Source organism: Thamnophis elegans, chromosome 1 (assembly GCF_009769535.1).
Source record: "Thamnophis elegans isolate rThaEle1 chromosome 1, rThaEle1.pri, whole genome shotgun sequence".
NCBI lineage: Eukaryota > Metazoa > Chordata > Lepidosauria > Squamata > Colubridae > Thamnophis > Thamnophis elegans.
The window spans coordinates 15,618,565-15,642,731 of NC_045541.1; the positions used below are offsets into that span (position 1 = coordinate 15,618,565).

General features: G+C 38.7%; 1 protein-coding gene across 1 annotated transcript in view; it reads right to left on the reverse strand.

Annotated features, from left to right (window-relative positions):
- Window positions 1–23,181, reverse strand: part of COL3A1 (collagen type III alpha 1 chain) — an 84,217-nt gene extending 61,036 nt beyond the window's left edge. The window contains exon 1 of the mRNA XM_032211665.1: window positions 22,955–23,181. Within this exon, the coding sequence (XP_032067556.1) occupies window positions 22,955–23,036 (82 nt within the window). The 5' untranslated portion in view covers window positions 23,037–23,181. The remainder of the gene's footprint in view (window positions 1–22,954) is intronic.
- Window positions 23,182–24,167: the final 986 nt, after the last annotated feature.

Sequence of the window (24,167 nt, forward strand, 5' to 3'; positions counted from 1 at the left end):
GAGGCTCTGCCCACTCGTCCAGATGTCATTATGGACACTCTGCGCATGCGCAGAAGCAACGTGTGCAAGCGCTCCCAATCCCAAACTGGTAGGGACGGTAAGAGGAAACCATGTCTGCTTACCAGACTTGATCAATATAAAATCCAGACAACTGTCAGATGATTATTGCAGTAGATACATAAAACTCTAATTCTAGGGGCTATTAGTCTTATATAGAGCCTAAATGTAAAAGCTTTAGGAATGTTGCTGTAAGAAACTCTTGGAAGAATCAGATCTTCAGACTCAGAGAATGTATTTATTTCTGCGAACGGAAAAAAAAAAGTTAAATAAAAATTACCGTTACTGAAAAAGAAGGAATCCAATAATGTTTCATGTCATTCTCTTACTGCCCAGGAGGTGGCACTATTGACTAGATAGAAAATAACATTGTAGAAACATCTGGTTGTAATGACTTATAGCTTTGCTTCAAACAGGCTGGAGATTGTTAAATTAGTTAAGAACTAAACTGGAAGTGCTGACCTACAAATCTTTGAAACTTTTGGAAAAAGTAACATATTGAGTACTTTTTTCCAGGAAAATCTTCCATGTTGGTTTTCTTGCCAACTGAAAAAAAAAAACGCTGCTAGGTTAAAATGTACATCTTTGTGTTAGTTCATTGTAATGCAATGGCCTGAATATTGTATATCTACAGTTCTTTGCTGGGTACCACTAAGCTAACCAAGTTTTTAAAAACAATGGGTAGTCAATCCTGCAACCTGAGTTTCCTGTTTCCAGACTTGTGGCTGCAAGGATGAAAGAAGAACATTACAATTAAAGAATAGCTTATTTTGTTTTCCATTGTTAAGAAGAGGGCAGCGACTTCAAAGTGTACTCAGATAAGAGGAAATTACTTTGTGTTTAATGGCTACTTTATTATGCAATCATGGAAGAAGGATTAAATCGGAGGATGATAAATTCTGTGAGTAATGGTTGTTGGATCCGAAATCTGGAAATTCTTCAGGTTGTAAAACAGAGGTGATATTCAGCAGGTTCTGACCAGTTCTGGAGAAACAGTAGTGGAAATTTTGAGTAGTTTGGAGAACTGGTAAATACCACCTCTGACTGCCCCTGCCCACATCTTAACTTTAACTTTAACTTTTAATAGATTTATATGCCGCCCAATCCCGTAGGACTCTGGGAGGCTTACAGATAAAGTTAATATAAAGAGTTAAAAATAAAGAACAATTTAAAAAGAAACAATTTAAAAACAAGACACCATACACTCAATCTATTCTCTGCCCCCCCCCCGTCCCCGCTAATCGGGAGGCAATGGGAATTTTGCAGTAACCTTCCCCTGCCACACCCACCAAGCCACACTCACCAAGCCATGCCATGCCATGCCCACCAAGCCACGCCTATAGAACGGGTAGTAAAATTTTTTGAACCCCACCAGTGTTATAAAGGTGAATCATGAAAGATGAAGAAGTCTTCACATTAACTACACATTTCCCTTCTCATTAACCATGTTGGTGGGCTTCTAGAAGTTTTAGATCAGCAACATCTGGATGGCCATCTAAGCTTTCTACTTGAGACTGATTTAGTAATTCCCAGAGGGAGTGAAGGAAGGAACCAGGAGCCTAACTGATGAAGGGTTCTTCTTGCAGGCTTGATTTATCAACCATGATTACGGCACAGTATAAGGGAAAAGGACAGTCCCATGCATTTGGGTAGGGTGATTGGGGGAGCAGATAATAAAATGTGCATTATCTTTGGGAAAATCCATCCTCTTTGTGCTTGTATCACCATATCATACAAGAATGAGGGGTAGAACTTGCATCATAATATCATGCCACTCATTTTGCATCATCATAGGTTATACAAGTCACCTAGGAAGGGAAGTATAAATATCGGCAAAAGAAATTTAAAAAAACCATTGTCCACAAACCAATGCAGAGTCTACTATATTTATACTCATTTATCTCAGGATAATAATTTCCAGTTTGAGGGCTGGAATAGGGCCTTTGTGTGCTCTAACTTGGAAAATTCAAGGAAATCAAGGATGGATGGCTTTATTCCTGGCATACAGCGTATCACCCAAGTTGTTGTATATAATTTTCTTTTTAAATAATGATGAGAATTGCTTGCCAGCCTTTGTATAAATAAATTATATGTTATTGAACATCTGGAAGACATTTCACAAAACATAAAAAAGGGGAAGGATTTTTTATTTATTTTTAGTATCCGAAGAATTATGTAGCATATTAAAATTTCATTTCCTAAGTTTTCAGAATTTAATGACCGTTTTCTCCAGGGAAGGCTTGCTTGTCCTTACCTCAAACCGAAGAAAATCTGACCTGAAGTTCTGCTTTCCTGCTGATGAGTAATGTTGGATGCAGTGCCAACGTGTTTATGCATGCCACAAAAGGAACTTTACAGTGTGACAAAATATTTATAGCGTGACAGAGCGATGTTTGTTTTTGAAAAACCACATTTTAGCCTTGTTCATTAATGAAACAACAAGGAACAAAAGGAAGAGAGAAAGCTATTTTTTTTTCTTACAAGGATGCTGTTGAATATCAGATTTTCTCCTTCTCAAAAACAGAGATGCCCAATTAGATCATTCCTCCATTGTGAAATGGGTTGAATGTCCATCTTACCACGTAGATCAGACAGGAAACAGGACCAGATAAACTACTTCTACTTTATTGTAGGGTGACATGAACAGAATCTTACAACAGAATCTTACAGATGGCCGCTTCTGAGCCTCTTGTTTTTCCCATTGTGTAGGTGTGGACTATAGTGTTTCTTATCTGACCATTTCCTAGGCAGCATCTCTTCACTCCATTTCCCAGTTTTTTCCAAATACCATCACATTGAGCTAGAGGGAAGTGACTGGAGCAAAATCAATTGGACAATTTCAAGCAGAGAAAGCACACATCTGCTTTACAGTCCTCTATCTGAAGCCTTGTCCAGTTCAATCTAGGTTAAAGATTAAAAACAATAAGATGGAAAATCAGAGTCTGGAAGCTTCCCATTAAAAGGGAGTTTCTGGGGAGCAGCCAAAGAGGCCGACAGGCTCCTTATCTATGAGGGGATTTTCATTTAAGGTAAACTGCAATTACTCATAGATTTGCTTATGTCTGTTTGGAAGCTAGAGTACCTACCAACTTCTGGGCTTTGCAGAAACAAGACAATTGAAGAAATGAGTAGCAACAACTGTAATATCAGAAGGAAGGAGCAGGCAAATGAAGGACTTATGAAATATGAAACTGATGAGAACAGATACTAGATTTGATCTTAGCCAAAAGGCAAGGGTGCATCAAGTCTTGGAAGGTTACATATTGATCACTATTGATCACAGTCTCCTTCAATGTTTTTTTTTTCCTTTTGGAAAGAAAAATGGAAGTGATTTGGACAAATTCTGGAGGGAAATATACTGCCTCATCAAATACTTCTCTGTGTAGTACAGTAGCTAGACAGAATTCTGGGTAGAGTTGAAGGTGCTAGTAGGCACCTGTAAAGGCTAAAGGCTTGGAGATCTTCAACTCTTCTCTGGTTGAACTTGTCTGTCTGATATGAGGTGGGAAATACATGTTAAAAGTTCCCCATTCAAGGTAATGCCGTCCACAGTTGAACCTTCTCTGTGATGCCTTTTTGAGGAATAGCTTGTCCACTGATATTTGAACCGCCCAACTTTTTCTTGGTTTCCAAGAAATCATAAAGCTGCAGCTTTCTAGGACAACATTTGGAGACAATGAAGATTAGTGGGTCCTGAAATAATTAGGGGCTGTGATTTTTAGTATGTGTTTTGCTGCTTGTTATAGTCAGAGCTATTTGGAATTGAGTGGCATACTTAAATAAGTGCGTATGTTTTCTTTGGCAAACACCAAATGTTATTTTATGTACCATATGTGAGGTAGGACGACTTGTAAATTAGCAGACTTGTGTGGACAGAGGGATCTATAGTTTTGGGATATCTGGAAACTATCTCAAATTTCCCCATGAATTTATTTCAGTTGCCACCGAATCTTGGAAGTGGTTTATGTGTATATTATTAATGGAAGGATTTATAATGTATAAAGCAAAATGACAGATTAAAATATATGCCTCTGCAGACATATTTGCCGCATAAGACCTATGTTAGTTATTATGGCAATGTTTACAAGTAAAACTGATGCATTTGTTCCATATTAAGAGTCAAAATAGAGCAGTGCATACTCTCAAAATGAACTCACTGAGTTGCTGAGCCAAAATATAGAGTGTTTTCAATTTGGGGGCAGTTAGGTAAGTGCTGAGTGCAGGAAACTGGAAACATTTTGTTCATGCTGACTTAGGACGAGACATGAAGCAGTATTATCACAAGAAGATGACAAACAGATGCCTTTTTACCATTCTATAGGTAACTTACACATGATGGGATTTTTTCATCCTTCTGAGCTGCCAACAGATAAGTGGAAGTGATAGCTAGCAAATGAGAAATTTTAGACACAAAGAATTCAGCAAATCACAGTAGCTGTCAGAAAACAGGCAAGAAGCTATTCTCATTTTACTGAACTTAAAAGATAAACGTTTACTGGGCAATGTGGAATCTCTTTTGACACCCACCAGATGTTCTCCTGTCTGGTTTCAATTTGTATTTCCTAGAATCTTTTAGTTTTTTCCCCCTAAAAGGTAGAAAAACTAGGCCATCTATCAGGGTAATGATGATTTAATAGCTGACCAGCTGCTGTAAGGCTGTAAACTGAAATGATGACATGAGGATGAGTCAGGAGGGTTACTGCCACTTTAAGAAGCTGTATATATAAGAGAGGCTATGTGAAGGTGTGTGTCTCTCTCTCTCCTCTCATTCTATTTCCATTGTGGTTCCCCATGTAGAGTTGAAGTTTTGCCTAACACATGTATATATGTATAAGTCTTGTATAATTGCCACTGTTTGAAAGACAAAACCTCTGTGTACTGTATTTTGCTCCTGGAGTATCTCAAAATATCTCAGTCATACTGTGTGCATGCTGACACCTTCCAAAGGGAACCACAAGTTCTAGTATTGTTTAGAACCATTGTTGATACCTTGGTTGGGGATAGAACCTCTTGGAAAGCTGAAGAGAGCATAACAGGCCAAGGCAGAATGGAAGTTCACATCACCATTTTGCTTTCTGGTAAGTAGAAATGTTATAGCTGGCCCATCACTTTAGTTTAACTGTGGTAGTTAACATTAAAAAGAGGTGGGAGAATACATGATTAATATTATTCCCTATGCACGGACTGTATGTTCATGGAACCCCCTAGTATCTAGAAAGAAAGGAGCAAGGATCAAACAGATGCTGCAATGTTGCAGTGTTAATTCTGTCTCCAATATACTTGTGTACGTCATCCTCTGATCCATCTTAATTTCCTTTCTTTTGGGCATTTACAAAGTCCCATATCCCATTTTAAAAAATAGATTGATACAATCATGTCTAAGACTTGTGACATCAGGTGAGTGGGAAGAACAATCAGGGATTAACTTTACCTAGTATCTTTATCGAATTATCTCTCTTTCCTTCATTGCCAAGATGAATCATGATTTGTCAGAAATACATGCAATCTAATTAATGAAGCAAAAACCTTTAATGATTAAATCTCAAATTTTAAATCTTTTTTTAAAAAAATATTTTAAATGGCCTGATAGTAAGAACTAATGGCATAGCAACAACAAAACTTTCAGTGGATCATTTTTGCTAGAATGAAGGCACAAATTTAGAATAGTAGGCGACTATCCCATCTGCAACCCCTCCCCCCAACCTGATGCTGATTAGATTAATCAATATTCTTAAGGCCCATGTGTGAGAATCAATGGTCAATTAATGTATGAAAATAGAGTAAATGCTTATTTAAGACCTGCTTCAAATGTTTGGCTTTGGACTGCTCTAACTTTGTTAATATAATTGGTAGGCTGATCAAAATGAGATACATAATATCCAGTGGTGGGTTCTGGCATAAACTACTGCCGGTTCACTCAGGGATGCACCACACGTGCGCATGTGCAGCACAACTGAAATTGCTCTGTGTATGCACAGAAGCAAAAAACAAGATGGCGGCACCTACGGAGCCACTAGGAGAACTGGTTCAGGGGCGTGGCAGGCCTGGGTCACTGCCGGTTCCAGTTGATGGGCAACCCACCATTGATAATATCTCATCTTTCTCTTGAGAGCAAGCAACAGAATTTCATTTTTAATGTGAGCCAGTGTGACAATAAAGTTATCTTACCCTACCCTACCTTAATGTTCCTTGCCTTGCCTTGCCCTACCTTACCTTATTTTACACAATTAATAGACAGCTCCAAAATAGATAGCACAATATAGAATGCAATGACAGCCAGTAATTTAGATAAGAATTACAAAGGTTCCTAGTCCTAACATCTCTAAAGTTACACCCGGGATCAGGAAGCACATATCTCTACGTGGTTGCTGGAAGTCAGGCAGCATGCAAATATGATAAAGAAATAATTAAATAAATATTATAAACCAGTGACAATGGGACCAATAGTGGAACTTGCCCTCATGGGAATCTTCATATAGAATATGATTGGCAGTTGCAACATACGGGAGGTTGGACCAGTTAGCCTTTGATTTAACCCAAAAGGTTGTTAGATGTACCATTCATGGTTAGATGTATGTCAGTTTAGTAAGGTTTGCTGAGATTAAGGTTCCACGTTCCTAGAGAAATCTGCAGAGGATAGAACCTGGGAGCTTGGCAGGGTTCAGTATGAAATTATACCTATGATTTCTGAGAAGGAAATCTCATCCTTTAGGAATCACTATAGAGTGTCTGCAAGATTTCTAATAAAGCATTTTACATCTCTGAGATTTTTCCTGGCATTTTCCCCACAGCTGGACATCATTCTTTCCATTATGGCCTAACCCATTATGCCGGCATATCAGAGTTCAAACAAATCCTGGCACTTGGATTTCTGCCTAACACTTGGATAAACATGTTCAACTGGAAATTCTGTTGATTCCAGTGAAATTTCCTTTCATATGGAGAGTAATGGCTTCACACACACACACACCCCGCCCCAAGCATGGTTGACTGAAAACTTCTGATTCTGGTTTATCATGAATCATGTGTCAATTTAAGAATAACACAATCATGATACAGAATCTGTTTGTTTTATTTTGTTAGTAAAAAGATTTTTTTTTTCACTTAGCACTGGACTGGTCCAAAGGTAAAGAAGAACAAATGCATTAAATAACTGAATCATTGAAGAAACACTTTCCTCTGATCAATATGTAAAAATGAAAGTAATAAACAGTTTAATCTTAACACTACATTTGTTCTTCACTTATTTTAGTTAATGGGCATTATTCCAAATTCATTTTATTTTAATGGGCATTATTTCCAAATTTATTCATAAGTAAGATTAGATCTCTCTTGTTTTGGGAACAATTCATTAAGTTTTGGTGCCAGAAACCTGTTCTATGTACGTTGCAAATGATGCTTTCAGTAACATATATCTAAAAAACTGTTTCTCTGCTATGCAGCTCTGGGCTTGATTTATTAGTTAGACTAAATATGAGCGACACCAATTTTCTAGTAGGCTGCTCACAGAACTGTATTCTTTTCAACTCTCATGCTGCTTAGCTCCATGCTTGTAAAAGCAAATGAAATAATTGGTGCTTAGGAAAAATTTGAAAGGCTAATGGCATAAAAAGGAAATTTGTCTTTTATGGGAAAGAAAGAAAAAGATGACCCTAGGCTTTTTATCCAAAAGTATATTTAATATCAACATACATTTTATAGTGATTGGAGTGATTTCCAAGGTCCAACAAAACTGTCTGAGAACACAAGAGCATGCAAAACTATTCGAATTTTCCATGGGTAAAGTTCAAGTCAGAGGTCTATGGAGATTCTCTGTCCTCCAGGCCATGGTTTTCTCAAAGGTGTTTTTCTTTTTCAAGAGGTGAGTGGAATTTCTGTTTTTTTTCTTTTCTTGTCTAAGTTGTAAGGTAGAAAATTTGCCTTTTTGACGTTCTCGTAGTTCTGCTGGGGGTTCGTAGGGGTTTGAGAGAACCTCTAGTTAAGGTTCTGTGCAGTTCAGACAACCCCCAAATCCCACTCCTGGCTGGTCCTGCCCACCCCACCCTACCCAGGAGTCCCCACGCAGCCCGTTTTTGAAGCAGGTAAATGCAGGGCGTGTGCAGAGGCTGAGGGAGAGCAAAAAATGGGCCTACCAGAAGTTTGGAAAGGCTGGGAACAGGCTCATTTCTGGACTTCAGAGGGCCTCTGGAGGCTGGGGAAGCTGTTTTCATCCTCCCAGAGGCTCAAAGAAAGCCTTTGGAGCCTGGGGAGGGCATAAACTCCCCCCTCCCATGGTACAGGAGGCTGACTAGGCCACACCCACCATGGCCATGCCCAGACAGCAACCGGATGGAGAACCCCTTGCTAAAATTTTTGAAGCCCACTTCTGGGTAGAAGTAATTTCAGCTCTTGGAGCATGTGTTCCACTCTCTCTTTCAAAACCTCAATTTCAAAACCAGAAAGTCCAGTTGCCTCTTGGTGAAAAAAAGCACCTTCAGTTCAAGTCCTCCAAAAAAGAGGAACAACTTTCACTGTTTTCTACTGCTCCCCATCATCTGATTTAATGTTCCACAGGTCCACTGGAACAGCCTTCCAGGAAAGGTGGACCCAGAGGACTGAGGTGGGAGAAATCTGTGAAAATATCTCCTCCCTACAATCGGTTACATTGAGGAAGCTTAGACCTTCTGCAAGTAGAAAGTCAGAGTCCCTCTACTCTATGGCTTAAGTCAAGGAAAGTGTATCATGCAAATGAGACAATTACATTTCTCAGCTTTCCCCCAACGCTTCAAGCAACTGCAACCAGCATTGAAGGGGAGTGATGTACGGGGTAAATGTGGATTATTTCCTAATCAATGTGCTTTTGAAGTGCACCTAAGGAGGGATCTCTCCAGGTGAACAGGAGCCTAATTCTGTAAGCAATGGTTCTCTTCTCCTGAAGAAACAAGCGTAGCTAATAGAACACATCTACACCCTGCTGTAGCAGTGCAAATCTGGCATTTATATGCATTTCCAATATGTGAAAGTGGCTTGAATCATCAATCTGTGATCACTAGGCCCTGGAGATTCTGATGAATTCTACTGTTTGGAATAAATAGACTCTATTTCAGCACTCCGCGCTTCCAGCCCTATGCTTATTAACTTGTAATTAATCTTGATGTAGTCAAGTAGATGCCCTCACACAACTATGAATTTTTGAATGTCAGGATGGCATTCATGATTATTTTCTACGCTAAGAAATCAGGAACACATATGCCTTTCAGTTGACACCTGATTGCTTAAAAATTTGACAAATTGATTGGACAAATTGACAGCTGACCATACATTAAGCCAAATGATCATTTTCTACCTGCCTCCACTTTTATGGCTGAGGAAAGCTACAGAAACGTTAGTAGAACACTGCATTAAAGAAGCAGATTTGTAAAAATTAGCAATAAAAGGAGCAAATGCCAGGTAGAGCAACCTTTTAGTGAAATGCACATAAATCAAGATTAAGGTGCATAAGCACATTCAACCTTGCTACAGTATTAAGGAAGTTCCTTTAGAAAACAAATTGAGCCCTTTCCTTCATTTGCAAAAGACACAAGAATGATTCAGAATTACTTAAAAAGGTAATAATATTATCCGATTTAGTATAGGTGACATGATTTGACTTGTGACTGGTTGTTTAACAATCATTTGAAATTGCAACCCCTTTCCTTCAAAGCTACTTATGATCTGGTTCAGTGGTGGGATTCAATTTTTTTTACTACTGTTCTGTGGGCGTGGCTTGGTGGGCGTGGCAGGGGAAGGATAATGTAAAACCTCCATTCCCCCACCCCCCAAACTCCAGGGGAAGTTTACTGAAAAATTCGCATCCCTCCTGATCATCTGGGACTCGGGAGGCAGAGAATAGATGGGGACTGGGCCAGTCAGAGGTGGTATTTGCCGGTTCTCCAAACTACTCAAAATTTTCGCTACCGGTTCTCCAGAACCTGCTGAATACCACCTCTGATCTGGTTTCAAAGTTACAGCCACTGCAATATCCCTGTGGTTGTTCACAACTAAACAGGGTTGCTTCAACAGCCCCCCATCTATCTCTGACCAATCCCATTGGATCCCCACAGGTCTTGGCCTATTTCCCATCCAGCCACCTAAGGGAGCCTATATTTGGGCAACACCATTGCTACCATTGCAGATGCTATGATGGGCAGGCTTCCTTGGATGGCTCAGTAGCTGGATGGGAAGAAAGCCAAGAATGGAGAGTATCACAAGGAGCAGGAAACAGAGCATGGAGTGCCTCAGGCAGTAGGAGAGTCCTTGGGAGGTTCAGGATATCCATTTAATGGCCACATTAGGGAAAGCAGAGGATAGGGGGCTGGACTAGAAGACCTCCAAGATCCATTCCAACTCTATTCTGATTCTTGTTCTAGTGGGCCATGAAGCAAAGCTGTCTCACTTAATCACATGCAATTGTAAAGGATAGCCTCCTAACTCATATTTAGAGGTAGTTGATCAATGAATGCCAAATCTAGGCGTGACCCGTCAAAACCGCGCTCGACTAAGCCGTGCCCGATTAAACCGCATCGCTGACGTCATCAACAGGGCGACAACAGCCAGCGTGGAGAAAGAAGGGCGCTTTAAATAGCGCTTTGAAAGCAAGCCGATTCAACTTAAGGTAAGGGTTAGGTTTAGGGTTAGCTTTAGGGTTAGGTTTAGGGTTAGGTTAAGGGTTAGGATTAGATTTAGGGTTAGGTTAAGGGTTAGGTTTAGGGTTAGGTTTAGGGTTAGGTTAAGGGTTAGGTTTAGGGTTAGGTTTAGGGTTAGGTTTAGGATTAGGTTTAGGGGGGTTAGGTTTAGTTTAGGGGTTAATTTTAGGTTTAGGGTTTACAGCGTGCTTCTGTCTCCATGCTGTTGTCGCCCTGTTGATGACGTCAGCTACGCGGTTTAGTCGGACGCGGTTTAGTTGAGCGCGGTTTTGTGGTGGAACCAATCTAGGAACAAGTATATATACAAGAAAGCTCAACCCTACATTTGTGTTTGGAAATTCCCCAGGAATATCTTATGATCATTGCTCGAACCAAAATCTTGGATTAAATGAGATTGTGTTCAGTGCAGTGTTTTTATGGTTTGCATTGCATGCTGGCTGGCAGCCCATGTGATGGAAAACACTCCTTCTTCCCCCTGAGCAATGTCTAAATCTTCTATGGGGCTGCTCCAGAAATACATTTGGGGGAATTTCTTCAGAAGTACAGAGGAAAGAAGGGTTGGAAGAAATTTGCTGGTGTGATGTGGGATATATCTTTCCAAGATATATATTAAAGATGTATCTTTAATCGATTTATTTCTTTCCAATTTGAGGCTCCAGAAACTCAAATCTGAAGGCTCAAGTAAGAAATATGACCTGCTTAATGTCTGGTTTGGCCAGATATATATTTCCAGTCAGCAGGAAAAACTATGAGAAAAATAGAGTATGGAAATGGTATTTTTCTCTGCCAAGAAGAAAAAAAATCTACACATGTTTATGGAATGGAGTTTTATGGAGTTGTTCTACTTTAGTCATATAATCTATTGCCTCTATCTCTATATCTTCAGATAAGACAGAAATTCATTTCTGGTCTATCTCAGATTGTTGCCAGTAGTAACTTTATCAGTAACCCAACACTAATTCTGGCTAATTTTTAAATGATCCTAATGATTCCCAAATGTATAAGTCAATGAAAAAACCCAGGTAACCATTTCTGGTATGTAATAAAGCAATCTAAAATTATTGATTACAAAATAAAATGAAGGATATAGACATTTTCTGATTTCTGACACATTCTCTGACCCATAAACCTTCACATATTTATTATGGCATCCATTAATGGAGAACTAAGGGAAAGTGAATGCTGTGAGGAAAGCAGGAGTAGAATGTAAATAATGCATTGCTGGCCAATCAGGAAAAAAAGCTACTTTATATGAACTAGCTCCCACAGCTACATTCCAGGGCCTTTTATCATGGCTCTTAGGGCTATCCAAAACATTGAAGAAAGGTATTTTGCAAAATATATTAGGGGAGTGAAGGATCACTTTTCAAAGCACCATCCTTTTGTGGGGTTATAGGGCTGTTTTGGGAGCTGATCTCAGTTGCCTGGCCTATGCATGAGTACACACAGTGCTTTAACTTGGCTTCTGGTCCAAGTGGAAATATTGCAGATCTATTTGGCCTCAGTCCAGTACTTTTTATCTCCAAGTAAGAGACCTTTATTAGGATCCCAGACTACCTGCTTCTAAAACCAGAATTTGCAAGATTCAAACCTGGAATTTTCTGCACACAGATATCCTGCTCCACTAACCTATGTTGCTTTCCTGAAAGATGAGATGCACTTTTTTAAATTCTCCACATTAGCATCACCACACCTTGACCCTGATAGTACTAGCTGGGAAAGTAATCCAAACACTTTCCTTAACAATTTCTCCATTGCATTCAATGCTGTTGAGAATAACATGGTATAGTTTGTTCACTGTCTACTTGTCCATTACCCTAAACCTTCACTCCTTCACTCCCCTAATATATTTTGCAAAATATCTTTCTTCAATGTTTTGGATAGCCCTAAGAGCCATGACATACCACAACAAGGACATCAAAGAAACCACATTGAATCCCATTTAATATATCATGGCACTTCATGACTTCCACAATTAAATGGCTCAAATGTTGCACTGAAGTCTCTTGCCAAAACTTTCCATATTCAGACCTATTCTTTAAGTTTTCTTTTCACAGTCAAGAACCTACGCATCTCTCTCAAGTCATGAACAGTTCATGCCTTCTCAACATCCTGGATCAGCCTTCTCTGTTGGTTCTTAGGGTTGGTCCTCAATTGATCAGTAACAATTCATGATCATTAGAAACTCGACAACATAGAGATGAAAGATATACAGTAGAAAGATTTATGTATTAATAACACAAATCTAAAAAAAATGTTTAGCCATATAAAACATGATTTTCTATTGAGTTTGGGTTGTATTTGAATGTAATATGGGAATAAATTGTTTGGACACTCAGCACTCAAACACAGAAATCAGTGGTGGGATTCAAATTTTTTTCACTACTGGTTCTGTGGGTATGGATTGGTGGGCGTGGCAGGGGAAGGATACTGTAAAATCTCCACTCCCTCCCTATTTCAGGGGAAGGTTACTGAAAAATCCCCATTCCCTCCTGATCAGCTGGGACTTGGGAGGCAGAGAATAGATGAGGTCCAGTCAGAGGTGGTATTTACCAGTTCTCTGAACTACTCAAAATTTCCACTACTGGTTCTCCAGAACTGGTCGGTACCTGCTGAATACCACCTCTGATGGAAGTAATGGGAATATTCAGAAAAAGAAGGTGGTTCAGTGTTCCTAGAAGTAACTAACTAACTAACTAACTAACTAATTAACTAACTGTATGCATACATACACACACATATTCTAAGGATAATATTTTGATTTTTCATCCCTTGTAAAGTTTCGCTTCATTTTGGATGCTATTTGATCCTGATGAGACACAGTTTAATCAGCTCTATGCTATAACCCGCCATAGTGCATAAGACATCTATGCAAAAGAATCAAGGAAACAGCTGTGACCATTTTGACACTTCATATTGTTTTCTTTCTTTTCTTTCTTATCCATATGGTCTGTCAACAACAGCCATGACCGTGTAACTCGAACCTAGCTGGTTTTTTTACATGCACATTTTCAAGGGGTGTCGCTTCAATGGTAAGGTCAAGACTGTAATCTTGATCTTGCCCATCCCACCCGCTGCCTTGCCCCACAGATGCACCTGGCATCGATCCCTTTGAGATGCATTATTACAAATAACCAGAGAAACATTGAAATATAATAGCAAGAAAATGTATTAGTAAATGCATGTTAAGTCTTTTAGTAGGATGACAAGACATTGTTTATTTTATTTATTTTGGGAAATTTATATTTCTGCCTGTTTGCACATGGAGATACATCTTTGTATGTAGATAACAGTTTACTCACCCAAGGAGAAAATAGACAGCTTCATAGTGCTTTTTACAGCCCTCTCAAAGAGGTTTACATAGTCAGCATGTTGCCCCCAACAATCTGGGTCCTCATTTTACCCACCTTGGAAGGATGGAAGGCTGAGTCAACCTTGAGCCGGTGAGATTTGAACTGCTGAACTACAGCTAACAGTCAGCTGAAGTAGCCTGCAGTACTGCACTCTAACCACTGCGCCACCTCAGCTTTCAATAGGTGTTATTGTTTGTTTATATGTGTGCATGCCTTTGAATCGTTGATGATTCTTGATGACAGCCTAGACTTGTCCCTACAGCTTTCTTGGCAAAGAGTTCAGAAGTGGTTTGCTCTTCCATGTTTCCCAGGCTGAGGAAATGAGGGACTGGCCCAAGGTCACCTAGGCGCTTTGCGCCTGTGGCAGGGCTAGAACTTACAGTCTCCTGGTTATTAGCTTGGTGCCTTAACCACTACACCAGCTGTCTTTCTGTTAGATTTACCCAAACAATATTATAGCACTCATTCCACATGAGAAAATGGAATCAGCTTGTTAGCTAATATGAAAGGCATTTCCCTCGTTGTGTTTCAATAAATGCAGCCAAAATCCCTGTTGGTTTATTTTGAGTACCCAAAATAAATCTAACAAGGGACTCTTGTTGAAAGAAATGTTTCATGTTTTCCATTGTCATCCTAATATGAAACAGGCAAAGTTTATAAAACTTGGAAAATGGAGACAACTTGATGTTAGCAATAGAAATTGGGCTACATACAGCTTTTAAAAGAAATCTGGAAAGAATTATTGCATGTAAACAATTGACTTTACTTTTTTTTTTAAAGCTAGAATTAAGATGCAGAAGATGTCAGATTTATTTCGAGACAGTGGCCATACTGTTATATAGAATAGGTGTTTAAAACAAAATGAACTTTTTATTAGCAGTATTTAGGAGAGAAAGAAGTTAATTGCATTATGAGATTATATCTGTCTCTGTTCAGTTGCTGGGGAACTGTAGTTTTTATCATAACAGAAAAAGGAAACAAATACAAAAGAAGTGAGCTTATTAATTATATGTAATTAATTCAAATTTAATTTTTTATTTCATATTCATGTTTTATCCAACTCACCCACTTTTGGGGGAAGGTTATAGAGGCAGATGTGGAAGGAAGCTAGTTCAAAAGCCCTTCTTAATTTTATCATGATCTTTTAGAAGAGCCAAGCTTGCAACATTTCTTCAAAATCTAATGAGATAATCCAACCTTCTTGGAACAATTGCTTAATTGCTTAATAATGAGGGCAATGAGATGTGATAAGTAAGGCAGGTCTATTAAAATAAATAATTCTTTTATTATAAACATTGAGAGTATTAAGTTTGATTTCTTTTTCCCCTCTCTTTTTCATATTTATCTTTATATCTATCAACCTCCCTCCCTCTCTCTCTCTCTCTCTCTCTCTCTCTCTCTCTTTCTCTCTCTCTCTCTCTCTCTCTCTCACACACACACACACACAATTTATCTATCTATCTATCTATCTATCTATCTATCTATCTATCTATCTATCTCTATCATGAATTGATTTCCCATAGATATAGAAAAAAACTATGCTCTGAGAGAGAGAGATGGTTCATCATACTGTTAGACTCACTGTACAAAATGGCAGCTTCAAAGATTGTAAAAATAGGTCAATAAATTTCATTATATAAAATAGCTATTCAAAGTCTCAAATAAAATACATGCAAATAAATTCTTTGAATTTATTATTAGCTGAATTTAAAAAATAAAAGAGGCTATTTAATAGGATCATGAGTTTCTTTCCAACCAGTTTGAACCTATCATTCAATGATCAGCATAGCCATTCACACAATCAATATAAATCATAGTCACACTCATGTGGAAATGAACCCTGTTGACTATCGTGGGTTTTCCAAGGTTTGTTTACAAGAGAATGTATGGCTGCAAAGCCTAAGTCTTTCAGTTCCTCCAAGATCTCTCAGACAGAATGAGACTTCTCTGGATAAGGAGTTGCAGAACCTAAGCCTTAAAAGGCCTTGTTATGGAACCATGTCATATAAATTCACCAGTGTTCTGCTCAGGGTCACATGGTGACATTTTTGGCCACAGAAGGCTTCCATCATTCACATTGTTTTACTGCTTGTGCAAACCTGCCAACTCAAACACAAGCAAGTTTGAGAAGTAGGAGCTATTAAACTATATTTCACAAAGATCAAAGAGTTTTAAACCAGGTCTGCAGTCGGAACAGCAATGCCTAAAGATCAATGGGCTATCCAGATTGTGTTTCCAGAGATTCAAGATTTCACAAAGATCCACTTGTAGCTGTCTTAAAAAAAATCCTAGCACTATCTGTTTAGAAGTACATCATTCTATTTCCACCTTGCAAACTGTGGTTGTGGGGCTCCTGACTTCTGTCAGCATTGCACAAGTTGCATGCCCTAACTATGGTCATGAATACATAAATGGTCTAAATAAATCTTCTGAAATGTGATGCTCTTCGAATGTGACTATAACTTTCAGGATCTCTGCCATGGCCAAAGACCAACAGACCTGGAGACATTAAGTTGAGAGAAGCTGATCTAGATTAGGATAAGAATCTTGATTGACCACAAAAGTAAAACTCTTAAAAAAACAAAAAACCCAGACTGATTGTTTTTCATGTTCAGCATTAACCACTGAATTCAAATGGCCATGATTAAAGCTGACTGTTTTTGGATTTCTTGGCAAATGGCATCAATTCAACATTGTTAAAAGTCAGTGAAATAACACTGAGAAAAAGAAAGATCATTTTCATTCCTTTCTCCCTGCAGTAAAGCAGTGTTTCTTCTTCCTCCATCCTCATCTCTGCAGTTCTTCCCCCTCCTGCAGGAAATCATTTGATGACTCTTGGCCTGAAGTCAAAGCACACAAATGGAAAGTGCAGAGAAGGCAGAGGTAACCATTTAGCGTTCATCAAACCACAATTCTCCTCCGCCTTGTGGAACTGGCCTAATTTCAGTGACATCTACTCATTTAAAGGTTGTAGAGTTCTTAAAACCTAATTAAGATTTGGGCTTTCCTTAGTTCCAGGAATTGCAAATGAAGTACTCTATGAAGTTTATACTTTACAACTGTTTAAACAGGGTTGGACGGCCATGGTGGCAACTTTTGGATAGGTAAAGAATGAACGAGCCAAGGTGGCGCAGCGGTTAGAGTGCAGTACTGCAGACTACTTCAGCTGACTGCTAGCTACAGTTCAGCAGTTCGAATCTGACCGGCTCAAGGTTGACTCAGTCTTCCATCCTTCCCAGCTGGGTAAAATGAGGACCCGGATTGTTCGGGGCAATATGCTGACTCTGTAAACCACTTAGAGAGGGCCGTAAAAGCCCTATAAAGTGGTATATAAGTCTAAGTGCTATTGCTAGTGCTAACTGACTTAATGTTCTCAGACCAAAGTGAGAGGGAGGAAGATACAAACTGGGTGAGCCAATTGGGGAAGGCCAGGATTCCCTTCCTCGACCCCAGAATAGACTTAAAGGGATTTCTCTACCCCAACCAACCTTCACTAACTGGATGAAGCCTATTTTATATAACCCACATGATAGTTTTTACTAATTGCCTGTGTCAAAACAGCGATCAACTTTTAGGACTTGCAATCAAAGAGGACTCTGGAGGCTGCAAATACAAGTCCAGGCTTGCCAGTTGAGTATTCTTGACCCCAGAAAACCGGGATCCTAAAGGTGAAAGCCTTAACTGATGTGAAGATGAAGATACACAACACATACCACACATCGGTTCATTTCTCTTGCCTTCATCAGTCAGCATATTTCACATTTACAATCTTTCTTTTATTTAACTTTGGCCATTAAGAGTTAAACTGGGGTAGTTTCAGGAAGGTTTTTATAGAAGAAAGTGGCAAATGACACCCACAGAACTTTTATCCAAAACTTCTGAATATTTTGGAATGTAACATAAGCATATTTTACAAATTAGATTGGCAGAGGCAAAAACTATTTCTAGGGTACCATTGAAATGTAACATGGAAACTGAGGCCAAACAAAGATTATATAGGCACAGGATCTTGTCTGAACAATTACATCTCAAATAATTATTAAAAAATATAAAGTTCTGCTAGAGGAATTCTACTTCAATTATCTCCTGGAAGTTTAAAAGAGTTGGGGCAAGTATTATTTCTTTGGTAGAACTATTTCACAACATGGAATCTTGGTATGGAAGGATCATATTAAAATAATTCATTTTAGTCATTTGGGGTATATCCATAACCTCATCCATGCATCTGCAGTGATAGGACCCCATTTCTACCATAACCTGCAAATAAAATTCTGATTATGCACCAAGCTATTATGCCTTCTAAACTACAGGTTGTTTAATGCAATTTCAATAAGGTATGGTTTAGTGCAGTCATGTCCAAGCCACAGCCTTTGGATCACATGTAGCCCTAGATAGCTAGAAATGTGGCCCCACAAGACCCCCCCCCGCAAATAAAGAACGTATGTTATTTATATACGTTATTTATATTATATATGTTATATTTGGCCCAAGACAATACATCTTCACTCAATGGCCCAGTCAAGTCAAGATGTTGGACATCATTGGTTTAGAGGGATATCTTCCCCAGTCCTTTGGGGAAGAATGGAATTAGCTGAGCTCATACAGTAAGGTATGAATTAGTCTTGTTAAAAGATTCTGTTATATAACCCATAATTCTATTTTGTGCCGCATCTCTCCTGCCATTTCTATGCATCCTGACTGGAAATTTTGGCTTGGCTTATTTCACAATCCACTAATTTCAAATTAATGTTCAGAAATGTAAGCAGTGTTTGCTTTTTGCACAGTAAGCATAAAAACATACACTGTAATTGGAAAACCAGAAGATCATTATATATATATTATTTTTTTTGGCCAAAAACCTCAGATGATAGTTGGGGGTGGAAATCTAAAGTTGATTCATACATTATCCATGTGAGGCTGCTGCTTCAACATGGATATATCCCAGTTTCAACATCTCAGTTGTATAACTATGAGAAGAATGGAATGGAATTTGCTGTTTTTAACCCCAAAATGTATGCTCACTTTGGGGTTAAAGAGCCGAGGTGGCGCAGTGGTTAAATGCAGCACTGCAGGCTACTTCAGCTGACTGCAGTTCTGCAGTTCGGCTGTTCAAATCTCACCGGCTCAAGGTTGACTCAGCCTTCCATCCTTCCGAGGTGGATAAAATGAGGACCCGGATTGTTGTTGGGGGCAATATGCTGACTCTGTAAACCGCTTAGAGAGGGCTGAAAGCCCTATGAAGCGGTATATAAGTCTAACTGCTATTGCTATTGCTATTGCTCAGTTTATACCACAAGGTTATCAAATTTAAACATTACTCCTATATAGTGGAATCTATTTAGAAGGACACAACAGTCAATACATGGAGAAAAATGCTTATATTTTAATGTATTGTTAACATATTGTTTTCCTAAAGACTGTACTTGTATTATGCTTCTACATGCTCAGTATGTTTTAGATCTGGCTGTCTCCCTTTTGGGAGAAAAAAACAAACCAAAATGTTGGCATTCCTCAAGCTGTTCATTCTGTCTAGAAGGTTTTTACATGAAAATGCATCCTTTTTGAAAACAAAGCCTTTGTATATAATCTATTTCAAAACAGCTCATGTTTTCATTATACAGTGCACAAAAACATAGGGAGTAAAACATGAAGAGGCAAGAGTACAAGAAATCCCCGTGCCCATTTATCATGGCTGCAATCCAACACATTCAATGTGGAAACCTTAAATCTTAATTTTGGTTAAGACTTGCACTGATTGATCCTTCAAATTCTTATGAGGTAGCAAGGAAAACAAGTTTTAAAGTCATTTATTCATCAACTTAAGGAGGATGGTGCATTTGAGTAAAGACATTATGGATTTCTCTGATAATGGAAATATTAATAATTTCTAGTAATATAAAATGAGGATCAGATGATATGGCACTACCGAGCATAGAAAGAAGAAAAAAATAAATAGGAACATTATTATCCTCTAGATCGCCTTTCATGATTATCAGTGCTTCCAGGAGCTGAAGTCAGGTTATGGAGTACTAAGAGAAGATACTTTATTCAAAAGAATATAAATCAATATTCTGAGAACTGAATGAGGTTTGAAAGGAAGAAAAACTCATGGCATATTAGAATATTTTCTAATGTTCATAAATAGAAATCAGGAAAAAAGAAAGAAACCAGAACTTTGCTGTAAGATGAATTGCACCAGCACAGGTCCAGGCAGAGAGAGGGAACCTGCTGGTCCTCCAAATGATACTAATTAACCCATGAGGCCCAACTAACATGACCAATGGAAAGAAATTCTAGGCCACAAGTTCTGAACAGCCCAAAATTCTCTGACCCTAGTATAGGACACCCAGACAGCCAATGTATGCTACAAGGACATGGTAGTGATGTTGTATCCACCTTAGCTTAAATGCTTAACCTAATAATTATGATGCAAATCTGTCCTTAGTCTTCTTTTCTAGTCATTATAGCAAAGAAGGAATTCATGGTTGAGTTTTACAGTGTTTGATGCTCAATGTATAATCATCAACTTCTTTACCAGAATATTTTGGCACAATTTAACATTTAACACTAATAATCTTCCTCCCTCCTTTCCTCCTTCTCTCCCAGAATAAAAATTATTCAGATTCTAACAAGCTACAATTCATAGATGAAATACAGTAAAACAGTAACCGTCTGGGAAATTAATATATATAGGAAGATATTTTTATATAAGGCAAATTGTTCTGTATATGCTGAAAGTAATATTTAAATAAGGAGAGAGGGAGGGACCGAGGAAGGAAGGAAGGAAGAAAGAAAGGAAGGAAGGAAGGAAGGAAGGAAGGAAGGAAGGAAGGAAGGAAGGAAAGAAAGAAGGAAGGAACTCATCCACAACATACCCATGGCAAAAGCCATTCCAGCATGCTGCATCATTTACATGTTTTACAAAATTCAGGCCAATGTTATTGGATTTTGCATTCTTTCTCTTTCTCTTTCTTTAATCTTACAGAGTCTTGCCAAATTATGAGCACAGAAAATATAACAGTAGAACAAAGATATTATTTCTGAACATGCATTTGACTTCTCATATCTAAAATGCCTGTTACAACTAGAAACAAGACTGCATCTGTTGAATGCATCAAATGTGTAGCCATAAATTCTTCATATCCTTTAAATCTACTGGATGTTAAGTGGAATGTGGAAAGCAAACAAAGTCTAGAAAATTCCTACAAGCAATTTCAGTACAGCTTAAATCAACCATACAGAATCAATTATATAAGGGAACTTTATAAAAAAGGGATTGCTTTTTCTCCTTAGTCACTAACTTGTGATGAATGAATGAATGAATAGGTTCATGTCTATAATCCCTGCAGTTTATTTTTTTTAAATACACAGAATATCCTTTTGTCATAGGATCATTTGTAAGAAAAGCTTTTCTATTAGATAAACAGATGAAGAAACATGTAATTTTAGATATACATATTAACTATGTGAGTATAGAGAGTGGTAAGGACAGCCAAGAAGATTATAGGAAGCTCACTTCCTGTCATTCAGGATACTGCTTATGAGTGCTATGTGCTTAGAGCTCGAAGCATTATTGGAGACACCACACACCCACTTTTTGATTTGTTTCTGCTCCTCTCTGGGAGGAGGTTTCAAAGTATTTCTAGCAGGACTTCCAGATTCTGTAATAGCTTTGTTCCCTATGACACCCATCTGGTAAACTTGCAAAATTCGTTTTTCTCACTGCGCACATGTATACATCTGAACTAGACGGCGTTGTTTCTCTGTGTTGTATAATATATGTGGGTATATGCATAATTTTGTATTTGTTTATTTATTTTGTCATGTTTATGCAGCACATATTGGAGGTGGTGACCCTTTGAGAGCTGTATGCAATGAAATTTCATTTTAATGTATGCCGATTAGTGTACATTCAAAGTAACAATCAAGTTATTTTAAGTCTTCTATATTTGGTTGGGGTAAATTGTGATGTAAATCTTGTTATTAATCAGTTGTATCAATCAAATTGTGCATTCAAGACATACAATTCAACAATTCTGCAATTCCACACAGTGCACATCACCATCGCCACACACCAGGCTCCAAAAATGTCCTCTATTAAAATATCCTGAATTCTAATTACCAAATGTCCTTGCAAGTGATCGTTTCCTGCAAATCCTTTGGCTGTTCACAATCAGATGTACTCTCCAGGAAGCATGTATAGCCCAAGGTTATTTACTGTTAGGAGAGCAATGAGCATGAAAGAATTCTCTGATGAGTGATGAAATGAAGTTTGAGATGTGATATATCCCTCTCCTTTCCTGTTTATGTCTCAGAAGAATACACTCATACCCACACCTGGAAAAATCTTTCCCCAGAGCTGAGCCAGCCAACCTGGTTCACAAAAGCACTTCCTTAAATGGTATCAAGGACTTTATACGCAAGCCTACATTTAAAAAGAAACATATGCCAGCAAGACCCTCAAAGCAGTGCTTCTTACAAACCCTACACCTCCCCAAACGGCTAAATACAACTTTCTTTTACATTGCAAATGAAGTTCAGACTTTCCTGAACTCTGCACTCAGGAAGTTTATTCAAAAAGCAAAAAGAAAATAACAGTAACACGATTCCAGAGTCAAAATGAGTCTAGAAACATCAGGAGAAAAAGTTTAGAAAAAGGTACAGAATATGGTTAAGCCTCTAAAATTTCCCCTTTTTAAGGTTAGCCTCCTTGCTTCAAATGCAGGCTCCCAACCCAACTCAAAGCAAAAGGGGGAAAAAAGTTACTTGAGAAATGCTTGATATCTGGCAAAGTTGCATAGAAGGAAATATTTATATGGTGATATAAATATATATATATAAAACCACGACAATTCTCAATTCTTAAGTGGGATTACTTACCTTCTTGTTGTTGTGCCAAAATGACGGAGAATTGTGTCACAGTGAAGAAGAACAAAACGGCTCTCTGCACACAGCTCATCATGTTTAAATAATTTTAAACATGAGACTCTATGTGCAAAAGAGAATGAGAGGGGGAAAAAAGGAGGAGGGGAAAAAAATCAAAAGATCACCATCAATTGCTTCCTGCCCTGTCAACCACTGGGCCTGCAGAGAACTCAGCCACAGGCATTCCTGTGTCTTGCCCTTAAATAGGGAAAGCCTTGGCTTCCTTTACTTGCCAGCCCCTTTCTGAAATTTGAGAGGAGGTCCCATCCCTTTCACATGAAATCAAGTGATTAATATTTCTTTTGGCCTTGCAGTAGGAGCAGCCAAAATGAAGTAGATACATAACACATCTGGAGTGCCTGAGTCTGCAAAGCTTTTAGCCTCTGCATGTTCAGATAGGGGATGAAGGCTCTGAAGAGCTGAAGTGGAGGTGGAGGGATTGAGGGTCTTTTTTTTGCTTCCGGCAGACGGGAAAAAATGAATGTGGAATGGGGGATTTCATTTTTTTCTTTGTAGGAGGACCAGGTCTCTTTAAGGTAAAGGTAAAGGTTCCCCTGCACATGCGTGCTAGTCATTTCCGGCTCTAGGGGGTAGTGCTCATCTCTGTTTCAAAGCCGAAGAGCCAGCGCTGTCCAAAGATGTCTCTGTGGTCATGTGGCCGGCATGACTAAATGCTGAAGGCGCATGGAATGCTGTTACCTTCCCACCAAAGTGGTCTCTGTTTTTCTACTTGCATCTTTTACATGTTTTTGAACAGCTAGGTTGGCAGAAGCTGGGTCAAGTAATGGGAGCTCACTCTGTTACGCAGTGCTAGGGATTCGAACCACCAAACTGCCGACCTTTCTGATTGACAAGCTCAGCATCTTAGCCACTTTTCTAAATACGATAAGGAGGATCACTGAGAAGACTAGGAAGGATGGAAATTGGCAGTCCTTGAAGTTGTTGCTGAACTACAGCTTCCTTTAGGCTTCTCAATAGGCCACTTGGCTGGAGCTACTGGGAACTGTAGTTCAGGAATATCAAAAGTATCAAAGACTCCTCTCTCTGACCCACATGGAATATTTGTAATGATGGGAAGCCACATAAAAGATGGTGAAAGGGACCTTCATTGATAATCAGAGTGAGTTCTGTCGGCTAGTTTAGAATATGTACTGACTGATGCCAGAAA